Below are 18,740 nucleotides of genomic sequence, written 5' to 3' on the forward strand. Positions count from 1 at the left end.
TTTTACGAGAACCAGAGAAGAACTCCCTATGTGTGGGTGTACACTTCATCTCCCCATGTGACAACTTACTACAGGGTGTGTGACAACTCCTGTAAGTGATGTAGAGGAGAGTGCCAAGAGAAAGGAGAGTAGAGATAGGTGAAGAAGAATAGCTCTCATTGGTGCACACATTACAAATAGACAATAATCCCTTGCTCACTACAGCTGTGCAATATTCAGGTACAAACATACATACTAGCGACGTCTAGTGGCAAAACTTAGGCATAACTTCATTACCACTTGACTTACAAGCTTTTGCGAGGGGTGTACAGACTAGCAACACTCGTGGTGGGACACCACACCTGTATGGCCGGGGGGTAGTTGTGTGTATGGCTGGGGGGGGGTAGTTGTGTGTATGGCTGGGGGGGTAGTTGCGTGTAGGACTGAGGGGTAGTTGTGTGTATGGCAGCGGAATCAGATAGTTGTGTGTATGGCTGGAGGGGTCGGGTGATGGGTGTTGGATGTCATCTTAGGGGGGGCACCGAAAAAAGGTTTTGCACAGGATGCCATTTACCCTAGGGCCGGCCCTGGTCCTGTCTAATCTTAGTAGCTGGATGTCACCCACTTTGTTGTTCAGGAAAAAGCTGACATTCAGAATTGTAACCTGCAACAGCGTGAAACTGGTGAAAAAATGTCATATGCAAGGTATATAATCGCAATATATAATGCTACCCCTGTACACACACAACAGTTCATCCTGGAAAGTCATCTTTAATAGAGAAGTTAGATGTTCCCCCGAAAAACCAAGCTATTATCTGGCTGCACCACAGAAAAGAAAATATTAAGTTAAAATACAACATAAGTTATTACTTTTGAAGTATGGAAAACAAAAATCCCCCCTCATTAAAGACCAAAACTACCTGCAGTGGCAATGGGTTTATGGGCAAAGTGCATGTGAAACCTTCCCCCTCAATCCAATCTGCTTATTCAGAACGCCTTTAGTCCATTGGCTCATGTAGAAGTCGGTAACACAGAGCATTGCTTACATTTTCTCCCTGCACTGTGGATGTACTCTGCATGCTCAATAAAGAGTTTAGATTGCGTTGCCTTATAACTGTGACTGATAAGAATCAGACTAACATGTTTACTAATGCATACACTGATATTTGGTTCTTGCATATTACTCATAATTTTACTCATATTAGCCACTAGGTGGTGCTATTATATTTGCTGTATACACTGTATTATGTGGACAACATAATGTATGCCCCATTTAGGCATTGTATGGTGGTATTATTTAAACACTGACTTTTGTATATGAACTTTGAATTACAATATCAGGTGGGTACTGTATGACAGCGGTATTTGAACACTGTATAAAGCTACTAGTATCAAATGCCGATCGTTTGGGTTCGGATGGACTCGAACCCGAACCCGGTTCCCTCATCTCTACCAAACACAGACAAAACTAATGGTGCGTTTACACAGGCAGTTTTATCTGACAGATTTTTGAAGCCAAAGCCAGGAACAGACCATAAACAGGGAACAGGTCATAAAGGAAAGATTGAGATTTCTCCTCTTTTCAAATCCATTCCTTCAAAAATCTGTCAGATAAATCTCCCTGTGTAAACGCTTCATTACAGATAGTCAGGAAGCCGGGGTCAAACCAAACGGGCAGCAAGGTACACAATCAGAGTCCAAAAGGGTAGTCAGGTAGCAGATGCCAAGGTAAGGGAAGCCAGATAACAAAGGGTAGTCTGGTACAAAAGCCGGGGTCAGGAAAGCAAGAAAGCAAAGGTCAGAAAGCTGTGGGAAGGCTAAGCAGGCAAAAAAATCTAGTCTTATAGCCAGCTTCTCTGTCAGGGCAGGGAAACACTTTATAGGAGGCCAGGGGTGCCATCCAGAGAATGACCGGCCCTCTGATCTTCCACCAGAACACCTGTGCAGGGACAGTACTGACCGGCCAGACACCTTTTATTTATCTCATTCATTTATATATATAGTGCTAACAAACCCTGTGCGCTGTACACAAAGACGGTGACTGGAGCGTACCCCGAGCATTTGCATTGTAGTCAGTCAGTAGACAAGTGACCTGTGTTCTTGTGATCAGTGGAGGTAAGCAAGGATGGAGCCTTTCTAGAGATGAACGCAATGTGAATGTGCTCAAATCCAATCACATTCCCATTCGAATACTGGTGGCTGAAAAACTTGGATGCAGCCATAGGGAGTTCTGGAAAACATGGATACAGACATAGGGAGTCCTGGAAAACATGGATACAGACATAGGGAGTTCTGGAAAACATGGATACAGACATAGGGAGTTCTGGAAAACATGGATACAGCCATAGGGAGTCCTGGAAAACATGGATACAGACATAGGGAGTCCTGGAAAACATGGATACAGCCATAGGGCAGGCTCGCTTCTGCCATGAGGCGGAATGAGCCTTCCGCCTCAGGCGGCAGATTTTGCGGTCCGGCAGGGGGCGGCATTATGTCCCCCCTGCTGTCATTTTTGTTAAGTATCACTTAACAAAAATGACAGTGGCCGCTCACCTGTCCCGTCGCCCGCGCTCTCCACATCCCGTCAGGTCCCGCGATGTCACCCTGCAGCTGTCACGGACCTCCAGGCTCTGGTGAGTGCCCGGGGTCGGTGGGGGACGCACTGGGGTGATCGCCCTGCGCGACCCGATCACCCCACTCACTCACCACAGCCTGGAGGTCCGTGACAGCTGCAGGGTGACATCGCGGGACCTGACGGGATGTGGAGACAGCGGAGAGCGCGGGCCGGCTGCGGCGTGGGACAGGTGAGTGGATGGCTGCGGCTACGGGGGGGAGTGCCGGCCATCACTCGGGGCGGCCGCCTGAGGTTTGCCTCAGGCGGCAGAAACCCCAGAATCGGCCCTGCCATAGGGAGTTCTGGAAAACATGGATACAGCCATAGGGAGTCCTGGAAAACATGGATACAGACATAGGGAGTTCTGGAAAACATGGATACAGCCATAGGGAGTCCTGGAAAACATGGATACAGCCATAGGGAGTCCTGGAAAACATGGATACAGCCATAGGCACACACCCTGAGAAAAAGAGGACAAGAGGGTTTCTGTAGGATATGGTGTGAACAGTCCCTTTAAAGGTTTGTCCTATACATGCATGTGCGTCTATGTAATTGTTACCCAGTATTCCACACTTCTCACTATGCCCAGTTATATGCAGTGCTTGTGACGTAACAAGTGTCCCATTACACCTTCTATCTGTCAGGGAGAGCTCTATCGCGGAGCTCCGCTCATCCGCAGAATAACTGTTTCACTCCAGCTTGCTGACCACGCCCCCATCACCCAATAGGAACCATCAACAGCTCCCCGCCCCCTTACCTGTCAATAAACCCCGCCCCTCATGCCTAAAGCCGCCGCCTGATTGGTCGCCCGGCCCGTCGCTTAGGCTAGACTAGTTCACCTCGGGACGCACTTGCAGCCTGCCGTCAGAACCCGGACGGGTGTCGGACTAGGCAGGGGGGCATTGCCGCCGGTCCGGGAAATGAAGGCAATAGCAGAGTGGATGTAAGCCCCTCTTCCCCACTATCTCTTTCTCTCTCCCCCCTCCCTCCTCCACCTCCCTCCCGGACCAAAGATGGCGGGCGGCCCCATCACACTGCCCACTGTAAACATGGCGGCGCGCAGTCACGGCCGGGTCCTGTGTCTGGTGATGATGATGTTGCTGCTGGCGCTGAGCAGTTGCCTGGCCGCCGCTGAAGAAGACGACGCGGAGACGGAGATCATCGGGCTGCGGCTGGAGGACACCGACGACGTGTCGTACATGGACGGCGGGGCGCTGCGGGTCAGCGAGAGGACCCGGGTGAAGCTGCGGGTGTACGGGCAGAACATCAACAACGAGACCTGGAGCAAGATCGCCTTCACGGAGCACCCGCCGCCCTGGCTGAGCGGAGGTGGTCCGGAGGCCGGCAGCCGGGAGGGCTTCCATCCGTGTGGGATCCGCACGTCGGACATGCTGATCCTGCCGCACATCGAGCTGAGCCGCAGCAGCTCCGGCATCGTGGAGATCGAGATCAAACCCCTGAGGAAGACTGAGAAGAGCAAGGCTTACTACCTGTGCACCTCAGTGTCCAGCCCCCCACCCATCCCCGGAGCCCACCAGCCCTGGACCGAGACCACCTGGGTCTACCACGCCGGCGACGACACCAGGGTCATCGTGGTGGAGGAGAAGAAGTTCTTGTTGCCTTTCTGGCTCCAGGTCATCTTCATCGCCCTCCTCCTGTGCCTGTCCGGTATGTTCAGTGGCCTCAACCTGGGCCTCATGGCCCTGGACCCCATGGAGCTCCGCATCGTCCAGAACTGCGGCACCGACAAAGAGAAGAACTACGCCAAGCGGATCGAGCCGGTGCGCCGCCAGGGCAACTACCTGCTGTGCTCCCTACTGCTGGGCAACGTGCTGGTCAACACCACCCTGACCATCCTGCTGGACGATATCGCCGGCTCGGGCTTAGTGGCCGTGGTGGTCTCCACCATTGGCATAGTCATCTTTGGTGAGATTGTGCCCCAGGCCATCTGTTCTAGGCACGGCTTGGCGGTGGGGGCCAACACCATCTTCTTGACCAAGTTCTTCATGATGATGACCTTCCCGGCCTCGTACCCGGTCAGCAAGCTGTTGGACTGTGTCTTGGGGCAGGAGATCGGGACAGTGTACAACCGGGAGAAGTTGTTGGAGATGTTGCGGGTGACTGACCCTTACAATGACCTGGTCAAAGAGGAGCTCAACATTATCCAGGGGGCTCTGGAGCTCAGGACCAAAACAGTGGAAGACGTCATGACCCCTTTGAGAGATTGCTTTATGATGGCCGGGGATGCCATCCTTGACTTTAACACTATGTCTGAGATCATGGAAAGCGGATATACCCGCATCCCGGTCTACGAAGGGGAAAGGTCCAACATTGTGGATCTCCTCTTCGTCAAGGACTTGGCCTTTGTGGACCCCGATGACTGCACGCCCTTAAAGACTATCACTAAGTTCTACAATCACCCACTGCACTTTGTCTTCAATGACACCAAGCTAGACGCCATGCTGGAAGAATTCAAAAAAGGTGGGCACCCTGCTGTGTGCAGCTCCTGGCATGGTGGTGCCGAGATGGTAGATGGCACCTGCCTGGTCTGCGAACCAAGTACCTTATGTCTTATAACGCGCCCCAACCTGCGCTTTCCAGCTGTTGCAAAACTACAATTCCTATCATTCTCTGAGCATGATGGAAATTGTGGTTTTAAAACAGCTAGAGAGGCACAGATTGGAAGCACTGCTTATGGTCCTGGAGCAAATATATTGAGCACAGTACTAGTCTATAAAGAGTCCTCAATAGAGGTCAAGTAAGCATCCTTTCCAAGTAGTATATAAAACATAGTGTGATGTAAGATCGGAGATGTAGACATTGCTTGATGACCCCACATAGTGCTGATCTTTACTTTAAGATCCTAAAGAACATGCTGAGTAGGATCCATTGAAAGCCTGCGGGTTGCACGTGCTGCAGAAGGGTGATTGATGGCATCTACATACAAGCCTCAGGGGTATGGTGCTGTCAGACAGGTTGGATGTACTAGCCATGGTTTCCACATAGTTCTCACTGATGGTAGTATTCAGGTAATTTATGGTACTTCTAAAAGCCAGGCAGTGCGGTCTATGCCCCTGTCTATAGGGTTGGGAGTGTTGCAGTGTATACAGCCCAGGCATAGACTCTGACTTCAAGGATCCTGCAGAAACTGTTCAGCGCTGTCCAGCACTGCTCTACAGTCAGGATCCTTGCTTTACTGTATTCCTGCCTCATAGTAGTGTGTGACCGCATCAATCACTTTATAAAAGTAGTCCTGTATATTTAGGGTTAAGGTGTTGTCTAGGTCTGTGTTCTCTAACCTGTGGCTCTGCGGCTCTGTCCCGGCATGGTGGGAGCTGTAGTTCTGCAATAGCAGAAGCACCACAGGTTGGGGAACACTGATGTACTGTAGACATTGTAATCTTGTGCACAGGTGTCAAAGGTTCGGCTGTCCAGGAATGATGGGAATTGTAGTTTTGTTACAGCTGTAGGGAAGGGTTTCAGGTTTCACACCTGTATTCCAGTGTCTTCAGAAATGTACTTATGTATGTGAAGCCCCATACCCACTTGTGTCTGATTTATGCTTCCTGACCTTTCTCTTCCTTCTCTATTGTTTAGTTTTTTTTTATTAGTATTTTTTACACCAGAATTGCATTATTTTTCACTACTTAAGTGTGTGTGTGTGTGTATGTATATGTATATATATATATATATATATATATATATATATATATATATATATATATATATACACAGTGGTACCTTGGTTCTTGAACTGCTCGGTTCTCAAACTGCTTGGAACTCAAACTGTATTTTCAAGGAAAGTTTGCTTTGGTTCTCAAACTCTGCTCGGTTCTCAAACACTTTTCGGGCCCCCAGTCTTGAAGTACTCGGTATCTGAACCTTTTTGCGAGCGTGGATGGTGGGTTGTACCTGGGGAGTTTAGCACTGGTGAGGCTTCAGACTGCTGGAGTGCATATACAGTACAATAGTAGTACAGGCAGTGCACCACCATCCCCCATCCTGTACTATATAAGACTGCTGGAGTGCTTATACAGTACAGTAGTAGTACAGTCAGTGCACCACCATCCCCCATCCTGTACTATATAAGACTGCTGGAGTGCATATACAGTACAGTAGTAGTACAGTCAGTGCACCACCATCTCCCATCCTTTACAGTGCTGGGATGAGGGGGGCTCTATACAGTAAAGGATGAGTGAGGAGTTGGTGACTACTGAACTATAATTGCTGGTTCTGTTGAATGTTGTGTATAATATACTGTACAGTATATAGTGCTGTACTATAGGGATTATACTGGGCCCTTATCAATGTAATATACTGTACTGTAGGTAATTATTGGTGGGTGCTGGAATATTAATGATATATAGCAATAGGAAAACAAGGCTTGTATGAAGCCGGTCCTATGTTGGGACACAATTCCTGTGAACTCTGGACCGGTCATACCCTCAGTGTTCGCTTTGTACAGTTTTGGTAAATGCCATCTAACAGAGCTCATTCAGGTCCAACTCTAACCATCGCGAAATCCACATCAACATATGACTTGTTTAAAACTACTGAAGAGGGGGGAGACTGCACTTCCAAATGCTTTCTCCTGTCTCTTCATTGGATTTACTGCTACCCCTGGACCTGAGTGGTGAGACGGGCACCCACCCCACTCTGTTGGTTTGTGAACTATTTTTGCTTGTTTAAAACTACAGCTTGGGTTCCCATTGCATTTTTATGTGAATTCTGCATGGACTTTTTGTCGTTTTGGATGCACCGTAAGAGTTTCTGCCATCACTTTCTGCTACATCGGCTGATAACAGGGAGCAAGCGATGGATTTCATTCTACGGCAGGAAGAGAGAACAATGGGGCAGTATAAATCTCCCCCTATGTTTACACACTGTTTAAATTTAGTGGATAACCGTCATTTCATTACAAATAATGGCCGTCATTTCATAACAACGGCCGATGTTTTAAAATAATGCAAATTATTTGCCGTTAAATGACTGCCATCCACAAAATTTCCAGTGTGTGAACATAGCTGTACTGTGTTTTCAGTCCACTCCTTGTTTTAGTTGCAATATGAGGACCAAAATACTGAGCAAAAATACTGTGTGTGAACCCAGCCAAAGGAAGTAAAAAAACTTCTGGGCAGAAAACGTTTTCGGTGTCATAATAGACTTCTAGTAAAATCATCAAAATTTTGTGGCCACATCTGTAAATGCTGCCGTGTTCTAGTTATGGAGGTTGAGAACATGTTACCAGGACACACGATTAGGTTCATGAAGCTGGTGGTAACACAATAGACAATATTCAGCTGGTGGTAGAGAGACGGGCTAACATGGCGCTTGCGTTTCTATGGTCTGTGAACCACAGACAAGACTTTCTATCAGGGCTCTGTCCGCAGAGATGAAACCCTAGTTATAATGGGCAGGTAATTGGAGGGAATATGGAATTTCAGAGGTTCTTACGGAATTTGATACTCCTGAGTTCACAAAAGGTTTGCAGTTAAAAATCAAAGACCATTTCCACTTAAATTCCAGAATTTCTCATTATAGATTAGTCCGTGAGTCTTCAAAACAAAACAAAAAAAGTCTGTTGGGTGCCTGGATTGCAGATTGGCCTGTTGATGGATTGATGTAATCTGATATTTATGGTATTTATGCTGGTCAGGACTCTGGAAAAGCTGAGTGACAACCATTATTGAAGCTACGTGCTAGATGTACAGGTGGCCTCAAGAACGCATCCCTTTGCCAGTCTGAGGTAGTCCGCATGATATCCACCATATACTGTTGTCCTATACCAGGGATGGGTGAACCTTGGGCCCTCCAGCTGTTGCAAAACTACAATTCCCATCATGCCTGGACAGCCGAAGCTTTAGCTTCGGCTGTCCAGGCATGATGGGAATTGTAGTTTTGCAACAGCTGGAGGGCCCAAGGTTCCCTATCCCTGTCCCTAGCATTAGTTGGCTTTTATTTCTGACACATCTAAATGGTCCCTTTAAGAAAACATTGTAAACACTTGTCAGGACGTTCTATTACCAGAATACAGCGGGTGGGCAGGATTGCGGTTTCATTGAGATGCATACATTACGCAGTCTTCACTCTTTTCTTGCCAATTTAATCTTCTGTTTGGTGCCTGACAGGTAAAGAGACAAGGACGCAATAAATCTTTACACATTGGGAATATTAATGAGCTTGTTCCAGCATCAGCAGTTTGTATGGTGACTTCTGCTAAGTGCTTGGAAGTTTTCTTCTGTATCGTCCTCATTTACCTAATTTTACAGCATTGTATGAGCCCGCATGTTAAAGGGGTTATCCAGCGCTACAAAAACATGGCCACATTTCCCCCTCTCTTGTCTCTTGTGGGGTTTAAAATTCTGTTCCATTGAAGTAAATGGAGCTTAATTGCAAACCACACCTGACCTGGAGACAAGAATGATGCAAAAGTGGCCATGTTTTTGTAGCACTGGATAACCCCTTTAAAAGCAATGCATGGGAAGGTATTAGGGTCATTGTTTGTCCATTGTTGGTTGAATCCATTGTAGTGGTAATATTGTATTTTGGATGGATGTCATTGTAACTTATGTCAGGCAGGGCATGTAGTAACTGATCTAGTTGCCTGGAATAGCCATATTATTTTATTTGGATAGCAATTTAGTTTGGTTGCCATTGCATGTAGTGATGGGAGTCTTAAAGGGGTCATTTTGAAGCGGTACTCCAGAGGGAAAAACAGGTTTTTAAATTAACTGGCGTCAGCAAGTTATACAGATATGGAAATGAATTATTTAGAAAACAAGTCTTCCAGTACTTTTCAGCTGCTGTATGCCCTACAGGAAGTGGTGTATTCTTTCTAGTCTAATACAGTGCTCTCTGCTGCCACCTCTGTCCATGGCAGGAACTGTCCAGAGTGAGAGGTTTTCAATGGGGATTTGCTACTGCTTCGGCATCAGTATATTTGAAAACTTTTCATCTTTTTTCATCTTTAAGGTATCCCCTATATACTGGATAGGGGACAACTAGTTGGCCTGACTAGTGAGACTCTCATTGACTACCCCCAGCCTTAATATACATACGCAACAATCCTCTTATAGAAAATATATATATAATTATATTTTTTTTACGTATTCAGTTCACTAACTTCTCTTTTTGGTACTTTAGGTTACTCAGCAACCAGTCTATACATACTGCAGTTTTGGGTGGTCTTGTCAAAGTAGTCTCACTGTAGTTCCATGTACAATAGTTCCTAGTAAATTCCACCTATGTAGTATACAGCAGACTGACTCTACATATGATAGTTTGTAATTTCTTTCATTCAGTTGTGGGGTCACGATCCTAAATCTGATGATTTCTTATGGAAAGGTGAAAAGTGCAGGAATAGGAAAGATAATAAGTTGTGTTCTCGTAGTAGAGATAGCTTAGGTTATTGATAGTGTTGATAACCTTCCCCATTCAGCAGGGTGCTATAACAATGTATCATAGCACTCAGTATCTGTACTTGAATACACGTTTCCTATTGTATAAAGGAAAACACAACTGTATAAGGACTCGTGTTCAAAGTTTACACCTTGGCTGATGGTTGGTGCAGGCTCTGATCTTTATCGATGAAAGGTTGTGTAGCCCTCTATATACTTTCCTTTGTACCAGACTCTTATCAGTTCCTGATAAGGAATTTTATTTGGAATATCTCTGGAGTCGGACGTGTTTCTGGCACAAAAAAAGGAGGATTTTCGTAAGAAAGGCACAAACAAAGCCTGCATGGTTTTGCTGGTTATGTAATTAAGAGGCTTACCCGCCTGTTGGGTTGTAGCACACTTGTAAATGTGGGACAAATAGTTTTGCTGTCTGAGGCTTGATTTATTCCAGCGTTGGTAAAGCGTGTCTTCGTGTGCCCTTTATATGTGTCACGCAAAAACATGAAAGCATCCTGTAATGTAAAGCACTAGCTGTGTATTTTAATAGCTTCTAATAGGGTTCCAGCAAATATTTTTGTAAAGTGAATTTTTTTTTTTTTTCCTTCTTTGTTTACAAATCTGGAATTGCTTGATCTATTGTCATTGCTCTGCTAACAGCTATAGTCTGATCAATGCCATCCATAACGGATCAGTATGGGTATAACACCTCACTACACTAGTATCCCTCTGATCCTCCCACAGCTTCTGAAACGCACAGTGAATAGAGCAGGAAGCAAACAACTGTGTATGTTGGGAAGTGACAATGCTGGGTTACTGCAGATTCCCTCTAATTCACTTTAATGGGAGCTAAGCTGCAGTACCCAGCATGACCACTACACAGTGTATAGCGCTGTCTTGTTTCATCCATGTTTACAGTATGCTACAGGCATCAGGGCTCTGCAACAACTGGTTGGCAGACCACCAATCTCATATTTATGGCTTATCCTGAGGATAGACCATCCAAATATAAAATGTTATGGGCTTTGCATTGGTTAAAAGATTGCGAGTCAGTGCTCTGTAATATAGAGGCATTAGCTAAATGTTTTGCCTCTTCCAGGTGGTTCTAGATTTTATTTTTTTAACAAATGGGGTAAAACCAGGCACAAAAAAAACCCTTAAAATCTGGGAAGCGACCCTTTGCACAGACAACATACAGTGTGGTCTATGTTCGCAAAAAGTAGTTTTGATCAGTATTTTGGCTTAACTGCACTGTTTTAGGGTATGTGCACACTACAAAATCCAGGCGGATAACTTCCAGTTTATTCTGTGCGCGCTCCCACTTGAAGTTCCGCCAGTCCCATAGGCTCCATTCTATGCTCAGGAAGATTCCGCCGTCCGCCCAAACAGTTAATATGTCAATTCTTTGGGCAGACAGTGGAATCTGTCTGACCATATAATGGAGCCTATGGAACGGGCAGAACTTCAAGTGGAAGTGCAGGGAGGCGAGCGGCAGAATCTGCTGGAAGTTATCCGCACGGATTCCATAGTGTGCACATACCCTAAGATCACCCTTATGTTTTTTTTTTACGAAGCCTAAGCACCACCATTGAAAACTGCTGGCCAGACCCCCATAGACGGGACTTAGGGGAAGAACTGATAAAATGTTAATGTCCTAATTCCATTTACAATAATATCATGGCCTTGGGTAAGCTAATGCAAGAAGGAATGTATAAATGATTGGATGCCGGGCTCCGCAGCTTACACCACTTGGTTCTGTGATCTTAGCATACCAGTCCATGTAGTATACATCTAATGGGAACGGTTGAGCCGTGTGCCAGGTCTTAATGATATTCCTGTCTGAGCGGCGGTGGGATAAAGACGGGCTCAGTCAATTACACTAATTCGTTTGTGCTCGTACAGAGATACTTAAATCTAAGCTTTCAGAAATGCATAAGGACACGTTTGAGAAACAAAGACCTTTTCTGTACCATCTATTTCCATGTAGCAACTTCTACATTGGGGAGTGCCAGTGCCCTGGAGATACTTATACTAGGCAAATGCTGAGTAGGGAAAGTTAAAGGGGTTATCCAGCGCTACAAAAACATGGCCACTTTTCCCCCTACTGGTGTCTCCAGTTCAGGTGCGGTTTGCAATTAAGCTCAATTTACTTCAATGGAACTGAGTTTCAAAACCCCACCCAATCTGCAGACAACAGTAGGGGGAAAGTGGCCATGTTTTTGTAGCGCTGGATAACCCCTTTAAGAGCTCAGTTCCCTGCAACATAAAGAATAGACTTTCCATAGCAGAGTCAGCTGTTCTGATCATAAAGCGGCATGTTCTTGTGTTCATCGGATCAAAGTCCTTTCAGTCCCACTACCCTCAATCTTATTGTGGTAGATCAGGAGGCCAGCATTCCTCCGCACCATTCCTTGCCTTCATCCCTTCTGGTTTGCTTAGCAGCGCACATAACTGTGTAGATTTATATGGGTCACTTGTAAGTGCATAATCTTACAGCAGCTTTGAGCATGTATGGCAGCAGGCCTTCCTTATGTTAGCTAGTTTTTGTTTCCTTGCTAGAAGTGCAAAAACACCATTGGGATATTGCGGTTTTACATGAGTGCTACATGTGCATTTACTGTTGGGACTTTCTAGAACACAGATGCAGAAACGTGCATGTAACACACTTGTGTGAAAGCAGTGTGTATATAATATATATAATTTTTACTTTTGCACTGCTTACAATCTAAAAAGTCAGGGGGTTTGACAGAACAACAGACTTAGGACCCTATTACACGGGACGATTATCGTGCAAAAAATCGTTTGAGAGACAGTGGAGGGGAGTGAGGAAGCAAAAATGCATTTCTCCCGAGGATACATGACATCACAGCCTGGCCACCACTCTCAGAGCTGACCGTGGTAGTCCGGAACCTAGTCAACTATCTGCAAAATTGCTTTCTATTGCATTCTCTATCACCTAGCAAAAGTTTAGGGCCCTATTCCACCAGACGATTATCGTTCAGATTATCGTTAAATCGTTCGAATCTAAACGATAATCGTTCGGTTGAAATGCAGTTAACGATTAACGACCGAACGAGAAATCGTTGATCGCTTTATAAGACCTGGACCTATTTTTATCGTTGCTCGTTCGCAAATCGTTCGCATTGAATAAGACATCGTTCGGTCGTTTGCAATAGATACGAACGCAATAGCGAATAAATAGCGAAGAAAAACGATCGCAATTACGATCATAAGTAACGATTATCGTTCCATGGAAATGAGTGAACGTTTTCAGGTCTTTCGCAATAGCGGTCGTTTGAGATCGTTAATCGTTAACGATTATGCAAACGATAATCGTCCGGTGGAATAGGGCCCTTAGGCCATGGGAATACCCCTTTAATATAATTTATGCCAGAAACTGCCGTAAAATATTGCAGAAGCCTGCTCCAAATCATTGCTGACATAATTTCCTGTGTGTGGCACATGAACATTCAAAGATATGCATCTTACTCCATTGCATCTTCCATTTAAAGGGGTTATCCAGGCTTATAAAAACATGGACACTTTCTTGCAGAATCGGCACCTCTCCTGTCCTCGGTTTGGGTGTGAACGGGGCCATTGAATACCATTGGTCCTATGTTCTGTCCTTATGACTTGGATGGCTGCTGTGTAAGCAATCTCTCTGGGGAAGTTTCATCTGGCCATATAACAGCAAATCGCTGGTGGTTTCTGTAGCTGAATCGGTGGCGAGCAGATTATTCCAAATGTTCTTGTGGCAAGTATTGTATATGCCATGTGTGTACTGAGAGGGAGATGAAACATGGATCGATTTGGTTTTCCGCCGTGAAGCACTTGCAGACATTACACCTTGGTGATTTTAACCGCAGGAAAAGACACTTAAAGTAGTTTCCAGGTTCCTTAATGTGTTATAGCTGTTGATGTGTCTGTGATTCTCTTAGTGTTAGAGAGCTATATTTTATTCATCGATTTCTAACAAAGCATCTTAGTAGGGATGGTTCGGTTCGGGTTCGTACGAACCTGAACTCTCGGTAATGATTCCCGCTGTCTGCCTGCTCCGTGGAGAGGGTGGATACAGCGGGAGGACCGCCTAGAAAACTGGGATATAGCCATAGGCTGTATCCCAGTTTTCCAGGCGGTCCTCCCCCTGTATACACCCGCTATACGGAGCGGGCAGACAGCGGGAATCTGATGCCAAGCGTTCAGGTTCATACGAACCCGAACCTCGGAGGGTCCGGACCATCCCTACATCTTAGTATAATTTTTGCAAAACCGGTATTTTAGTATCTGTGTCCCCGGACAGATGGATGCTGCCAGGACAATGTGCTTTTTAGCTGAAGAACAAAAGTTTGGATACCACCGCCATGCACACGTGAATATTACAATGTTACAATTAACAATGTTAAAGGAGAACTCCTACATAGAGTGTAGTGGTATAGTCTCCTGCTGGCTTGTATCCCATTTCTGATTCCTATTGGGTAATAACTGCTGGGACTTGTAGGCGTCTTGGTTGCTTTTCGGTGATGACTCTTTCTCCGGAATTCTCTGAAGATTTCCTGTTGTCGGAGGTTTACTCACAAGATTGCGTGTTACTGTCCACATACATTAACCTGAAAAGCACAGTCTGGATTGCTGATCCACTAGGGAAGTGTTGTCATCTCTGATAAACCAGACTGATGGTCACAACACAAAGCTAGGAAATGCTCTTCTATATTGTCTAAGGGTTTTCTTCTTGTTTAACATAATGACCATCAAAAGGGTGTCATTCGTGACTTCTCTCCTCTTTGGGAGAAACCATTTATAGCATATACCCACATATTGTTACGCATGGCAGGGCACCTTGTTTTCTGGCACGCATCGTAGCTTTTGCCATGTAATTGTTTCTTGTGTTCGGGAAAAGTAAAAAAAATACAGTGGCACTCACCGAATCCATAAAAGCGAAGCTTTATTTAAGGTCCGATACAGAGCCAAAAAAGGGCATTCCACAAAAAGGAGCGACGATCGTTTAGCGCTGCTGCGCTTCGACTGAGCCAGTCAAAGCGTATTAGCGCGAAACGATCGTCGCTCCTTTCTATGGAATGCACTTGTTTGTTGCTCTGTATCTGACCAGAAATAAATCATTGCTTTTATGGATTTGGTGAGTGCCACTGTATTTTCTACATTTCCGAACTATTTTACTGCCTGAGTAGAGCACCACTGTTACAGTGACCAAGCCCGGAACCCGCATTGAGACAACTGAGCCACCCAGAGACTATGTCGGAGTGCCCACTCTATTTCATCCTTATGCATTATTGTTTCTTGTGTGTTTGCTGTTGGACCTCCCTATTCTGCCTTACCGTCATGGGGGCATCTGGAGTACTAAGAGCCATTCCAATGATCCCAGAAAGGAGACTGCTAAAGAAGTTTGTTTCTGCATTCTAGCAACCTGCCAGTATTGTTACAGATCACACTTTGGATGAAAGGGGGAGTCTAGTGATGCTGGTTTTCTTAAACAAATTATTTTTTTTGCATATTTGAGAAACAGAAAGAGGTTACAATGGTTCGAAGAATGGACACGTACGTATAGGCCTATAGTATTATGCAACCCTAGGTGAGCATTCCAAAACCTCAACTGCCAGATATACTTGTAGGTGTACACAGATACGTAAGTGACAATGGCCAGAGAACGGGGACGTGTGTGTGTTTGGGGGGGGGGTAGTTTACCTATTCTTGGCTATTAAAAGTATGGTAAGGAAACGCCAAAATAGTTTGTGTAATAAGTTAATAGTAGATATGTAACCTGTTCTCATGCAGTTTTGCCTGGACCGGTTTCAGGCGTCTATCTCAGAATTTTTGTCCCTCGTCTGTATTGTGTTGTATAAAATGGGATGAAAGGACCGGCGTGCAACATTAATTACAGGCAAAGTGTGAACTTTATGAAATCCCTTACCCCTTTATACATATTTAATACTGGTTTATAGACTAAAATGACAGATCTCAGATTAACGCCATCAATATTTGATGTGTGACATTTTACAAGCCGTCTCCAGCGGTAAGGAGCATGACACTTCCTACCGGAATATCCCAAAACAAACCTGTCGTTCAATTTAATCAGAATTCATTTCTTATCAAACTTTTCTAATTGTGTTTTTTATTTCCATTTTTTTAATGTAAATTTTTTTGCTTTGTTTAATAAGGTTTTTCATGCAAGTTTTGTTACTTTTCCTTTAGCTGTGAACTCTAAATTACTTGGGAATTTTACGGATATAAGTATCAATATGTGTCTCTGATGCATTATTGGCAATTGTTATTGCAAAATTAAAGGGGTGCCCTGGAGACTCAAAAATGTGTATTTTTATTTTTCTAATACATATTTCTACTTTGTAATATTTTTTAACTTTCCCCTTCTACTTCCACTGAGAGGCAGTAATAAGAGGCAACCCAGGAATTGCTAAGCTATCGAAGCCTGTGTTACCGCAGAGAGCGGTGACTACACATGGGCTTGGAGCCGCCCAGATTGCTACCTGCCTGCCGTCCATCGGGGGTCTAAAAGTCAATTTTCTCCTGTATAAAGCTGCAGCCGCGGCCGGTATGTACAGTGTGGTGCATAGCAGCTTTATACAGTGATGCAGTGATCCAATTGGGCTGATTGGTTGATTGTTGCTGCCCATTGTGATACTAACAGTTCACTCAATACTTGTTATTTATTCAGTCTCCTTCACCTAGTTCTGAGCTGCTGCTTTCTGCTGAAAACACAAAAATCTGTGTGAGAGCTTTTCTCTCTGTCTCCGCCGCCTCCCCCCTCCCTTCTGAAACAGCTGATGTAAACAAGTCCCTGACTGGCTTTATTTGCAACATTCTAGCTTTTTTGTAATGCTGAGAGGGTTAATTACTTTTAGTTCATTAGCAACTTGACCTCAGAATAACCCTCCGAGCATTACACAGAAGCTAAAATGTTGCAGATAGTGAGTCAGGGACTTGTTTACATCAGCTGTCTCAGAAGGGAGGGGGAAGGAGGGGGAGACAGAGAGAAAAGCTCACACACAGATTTTTGTGTTTTCAGCACTGGAGAACTGGGGGAAGGAGACTAACTAGATAATAAGTATGGAATGAGTTTTGTCTCACCATGGGCAGCAACATATGAAAAGTTATGTTTGAGCGGAATACCCCTTTAAACCTGCAAAGGTGGAGCAACTCCTTATTCATTTTTCTTGCCAGTTGCCATGTAGCGGCCCCATACCTTTTATACCCCTCACATAATATACACTGTAAGATTTGCACAGCTGTTGCAGTTACTACGTGTCAGATCGTAGCTCCAATCTCAGTATTGTTTTTATGCACCTTGTCTTACTAGCCTGATCATACTAGTTTTGGAAAGTCTGGGGCAGCTTGTTCTTAACTACCGTATGGTTAAAAATATTTTTTTCAAGAACCTGTAGTACAAGAGTAGTAAACTCTAGTGCTTCAGGCCTTTTACATTCTGACCTTCCCAATACTTTCACACATTTCTTCATTGCCAGAGGATATTGGGACATGTGAAAGTAGTAGACACAAAGGTCATCAGCCGCTGACGTTTCGGCATGTATAAAAGAAGAATGTGCTGGTAAGTCTACGATGTTGATACTGGCATGGTAGCTGTGAAAATGGGATTTTTTTCCCCCCAATTCTTTTTTTTTTTTTTTTTTTTTTTACCATGTAATTAGATATCCAGGAGCTGTGCTTGTATTTACCTTCAATAATAACATGTTGGTAAGATATTATCTCTGTAGCTTCCATGTGATTTTATTGAGCTAACATAAAAATTATAATCTGACCTACGTGCACCTTGTAGGGATGGGACGGTGGCTTGTAAAGTTGTTGTTCTTGTAATTTTATTGGCCATGTACACAAGTACATTGACTCCTGTGTCAGACCAGACGTTGTCTCAGAAACTAAGTGTGAAATTTATCAAGATTTTGGTAACGTTTTTATGGTTATGGTGTGTATGGTGGTGAGGGTCACCTCCTTATGAATAGCAAAATAGCTGAAATTTAGTGAAGGCACTGTCCTTGTCTGGGGGACAAAAAAATGCCTGTGTTTAAAATCTTTGGCTGAGGGTAAGGGCCCCATTACACGGAGCAATAGTTTGCCAAATCAGGCCGATTCTGCAGATCATCGCTCCTTATAATAAAGATAACAATCAGCTGATCGTGTATTTAGGCCCTGACCTAAAATCATCATCCACCGACCGTGCATCACTACACGTAAAAGCAGTGCGCAGCTGATCTTGTACAAAAAATAAGTATACATTCTTCTCCAGATTCCCTCATGTCCTGCTAGCTTCGGCCTGCTCCCCACAGTGTGTGAAGTGACAGGCCACTCAGCCAATCACTGGCTGCGGCACTTTCTTGGTGACTGGCCGAGCGGCCTGTCACTTCACACACTGCTGGAAGCGAGCCGAAGCTAGCAGGACATCTATCATTTATGTGGCCATTCAGATATATTGCTATTGGTCACACTGTTTACACAGTGAGATTTTGTAGCTGCACAAAAGATGTGATCAGCTGTTTTCACGCTCCTTGGCTGGACGCTAACACTTTTACACAGACTGATTATCAGGATTGTTTCTAGCATCACTTGGCACCCACGTGTAAAAGGAGCTTAAGGACACATTCACACGCTCTGTAAATAATGAAAGCTACAGAGTGGAAAGCTACACTGTGGAATAACAGACCTCCCGGCATCATTTATCATTATGATTCCGGGAACGCATATGTATAGAACCTATCACCCCTCCC

The 18,740-nt window shown here is 44.8% G+C and overlaps 1 protein-coding gene across 2 annotated transcripts in view; it reads left to right on the plus strand.

Annotated features, from left to right (window-relative positions):
* The first annotated feature begins 3,427 nt into the window (after positions 1 to 3,427).
* Positions 3,428 to 18,740, plus strand: part of CNNM2 (cyclin and CBS domain divalent metal cation transport mediator 2) — a 75,706-nt gene continuing 60,393 nt past the window's right edge. For both annotated transcript variants that reach the window (XM_069980210.1, XM_069980211.1), the window contains exon 1: positions 3,428 to 5,074. In XM_069980210.1, the coding sequence (XP_069836311.1) occupies positions 3,607 to 5,074 (1,468 nt within the window). In that variant the 5' untranslated portion in view covers positions 3,428 to 3,606. The remainder of the gene's footprint in view (positions 5,075 to 18,740) is intronic.

The sequence above is a fragment of the Dendropsophus ebraccatus genome, chromosome 8, assembly GCF_027789765.1.
Source record: "Dendropsophus ebraccatus isolate aDenEbr1 chromosome 8, aDenEbr1.pat, whole genome shotgun sequence".
In the NCBI taxonomy this organism is placed as follows: Eukaryota; Metazoa; Chordata; class Amphibia; order Anura; family Hylidae; genus Dendropsophus; species Dendropsophus ebraccatus.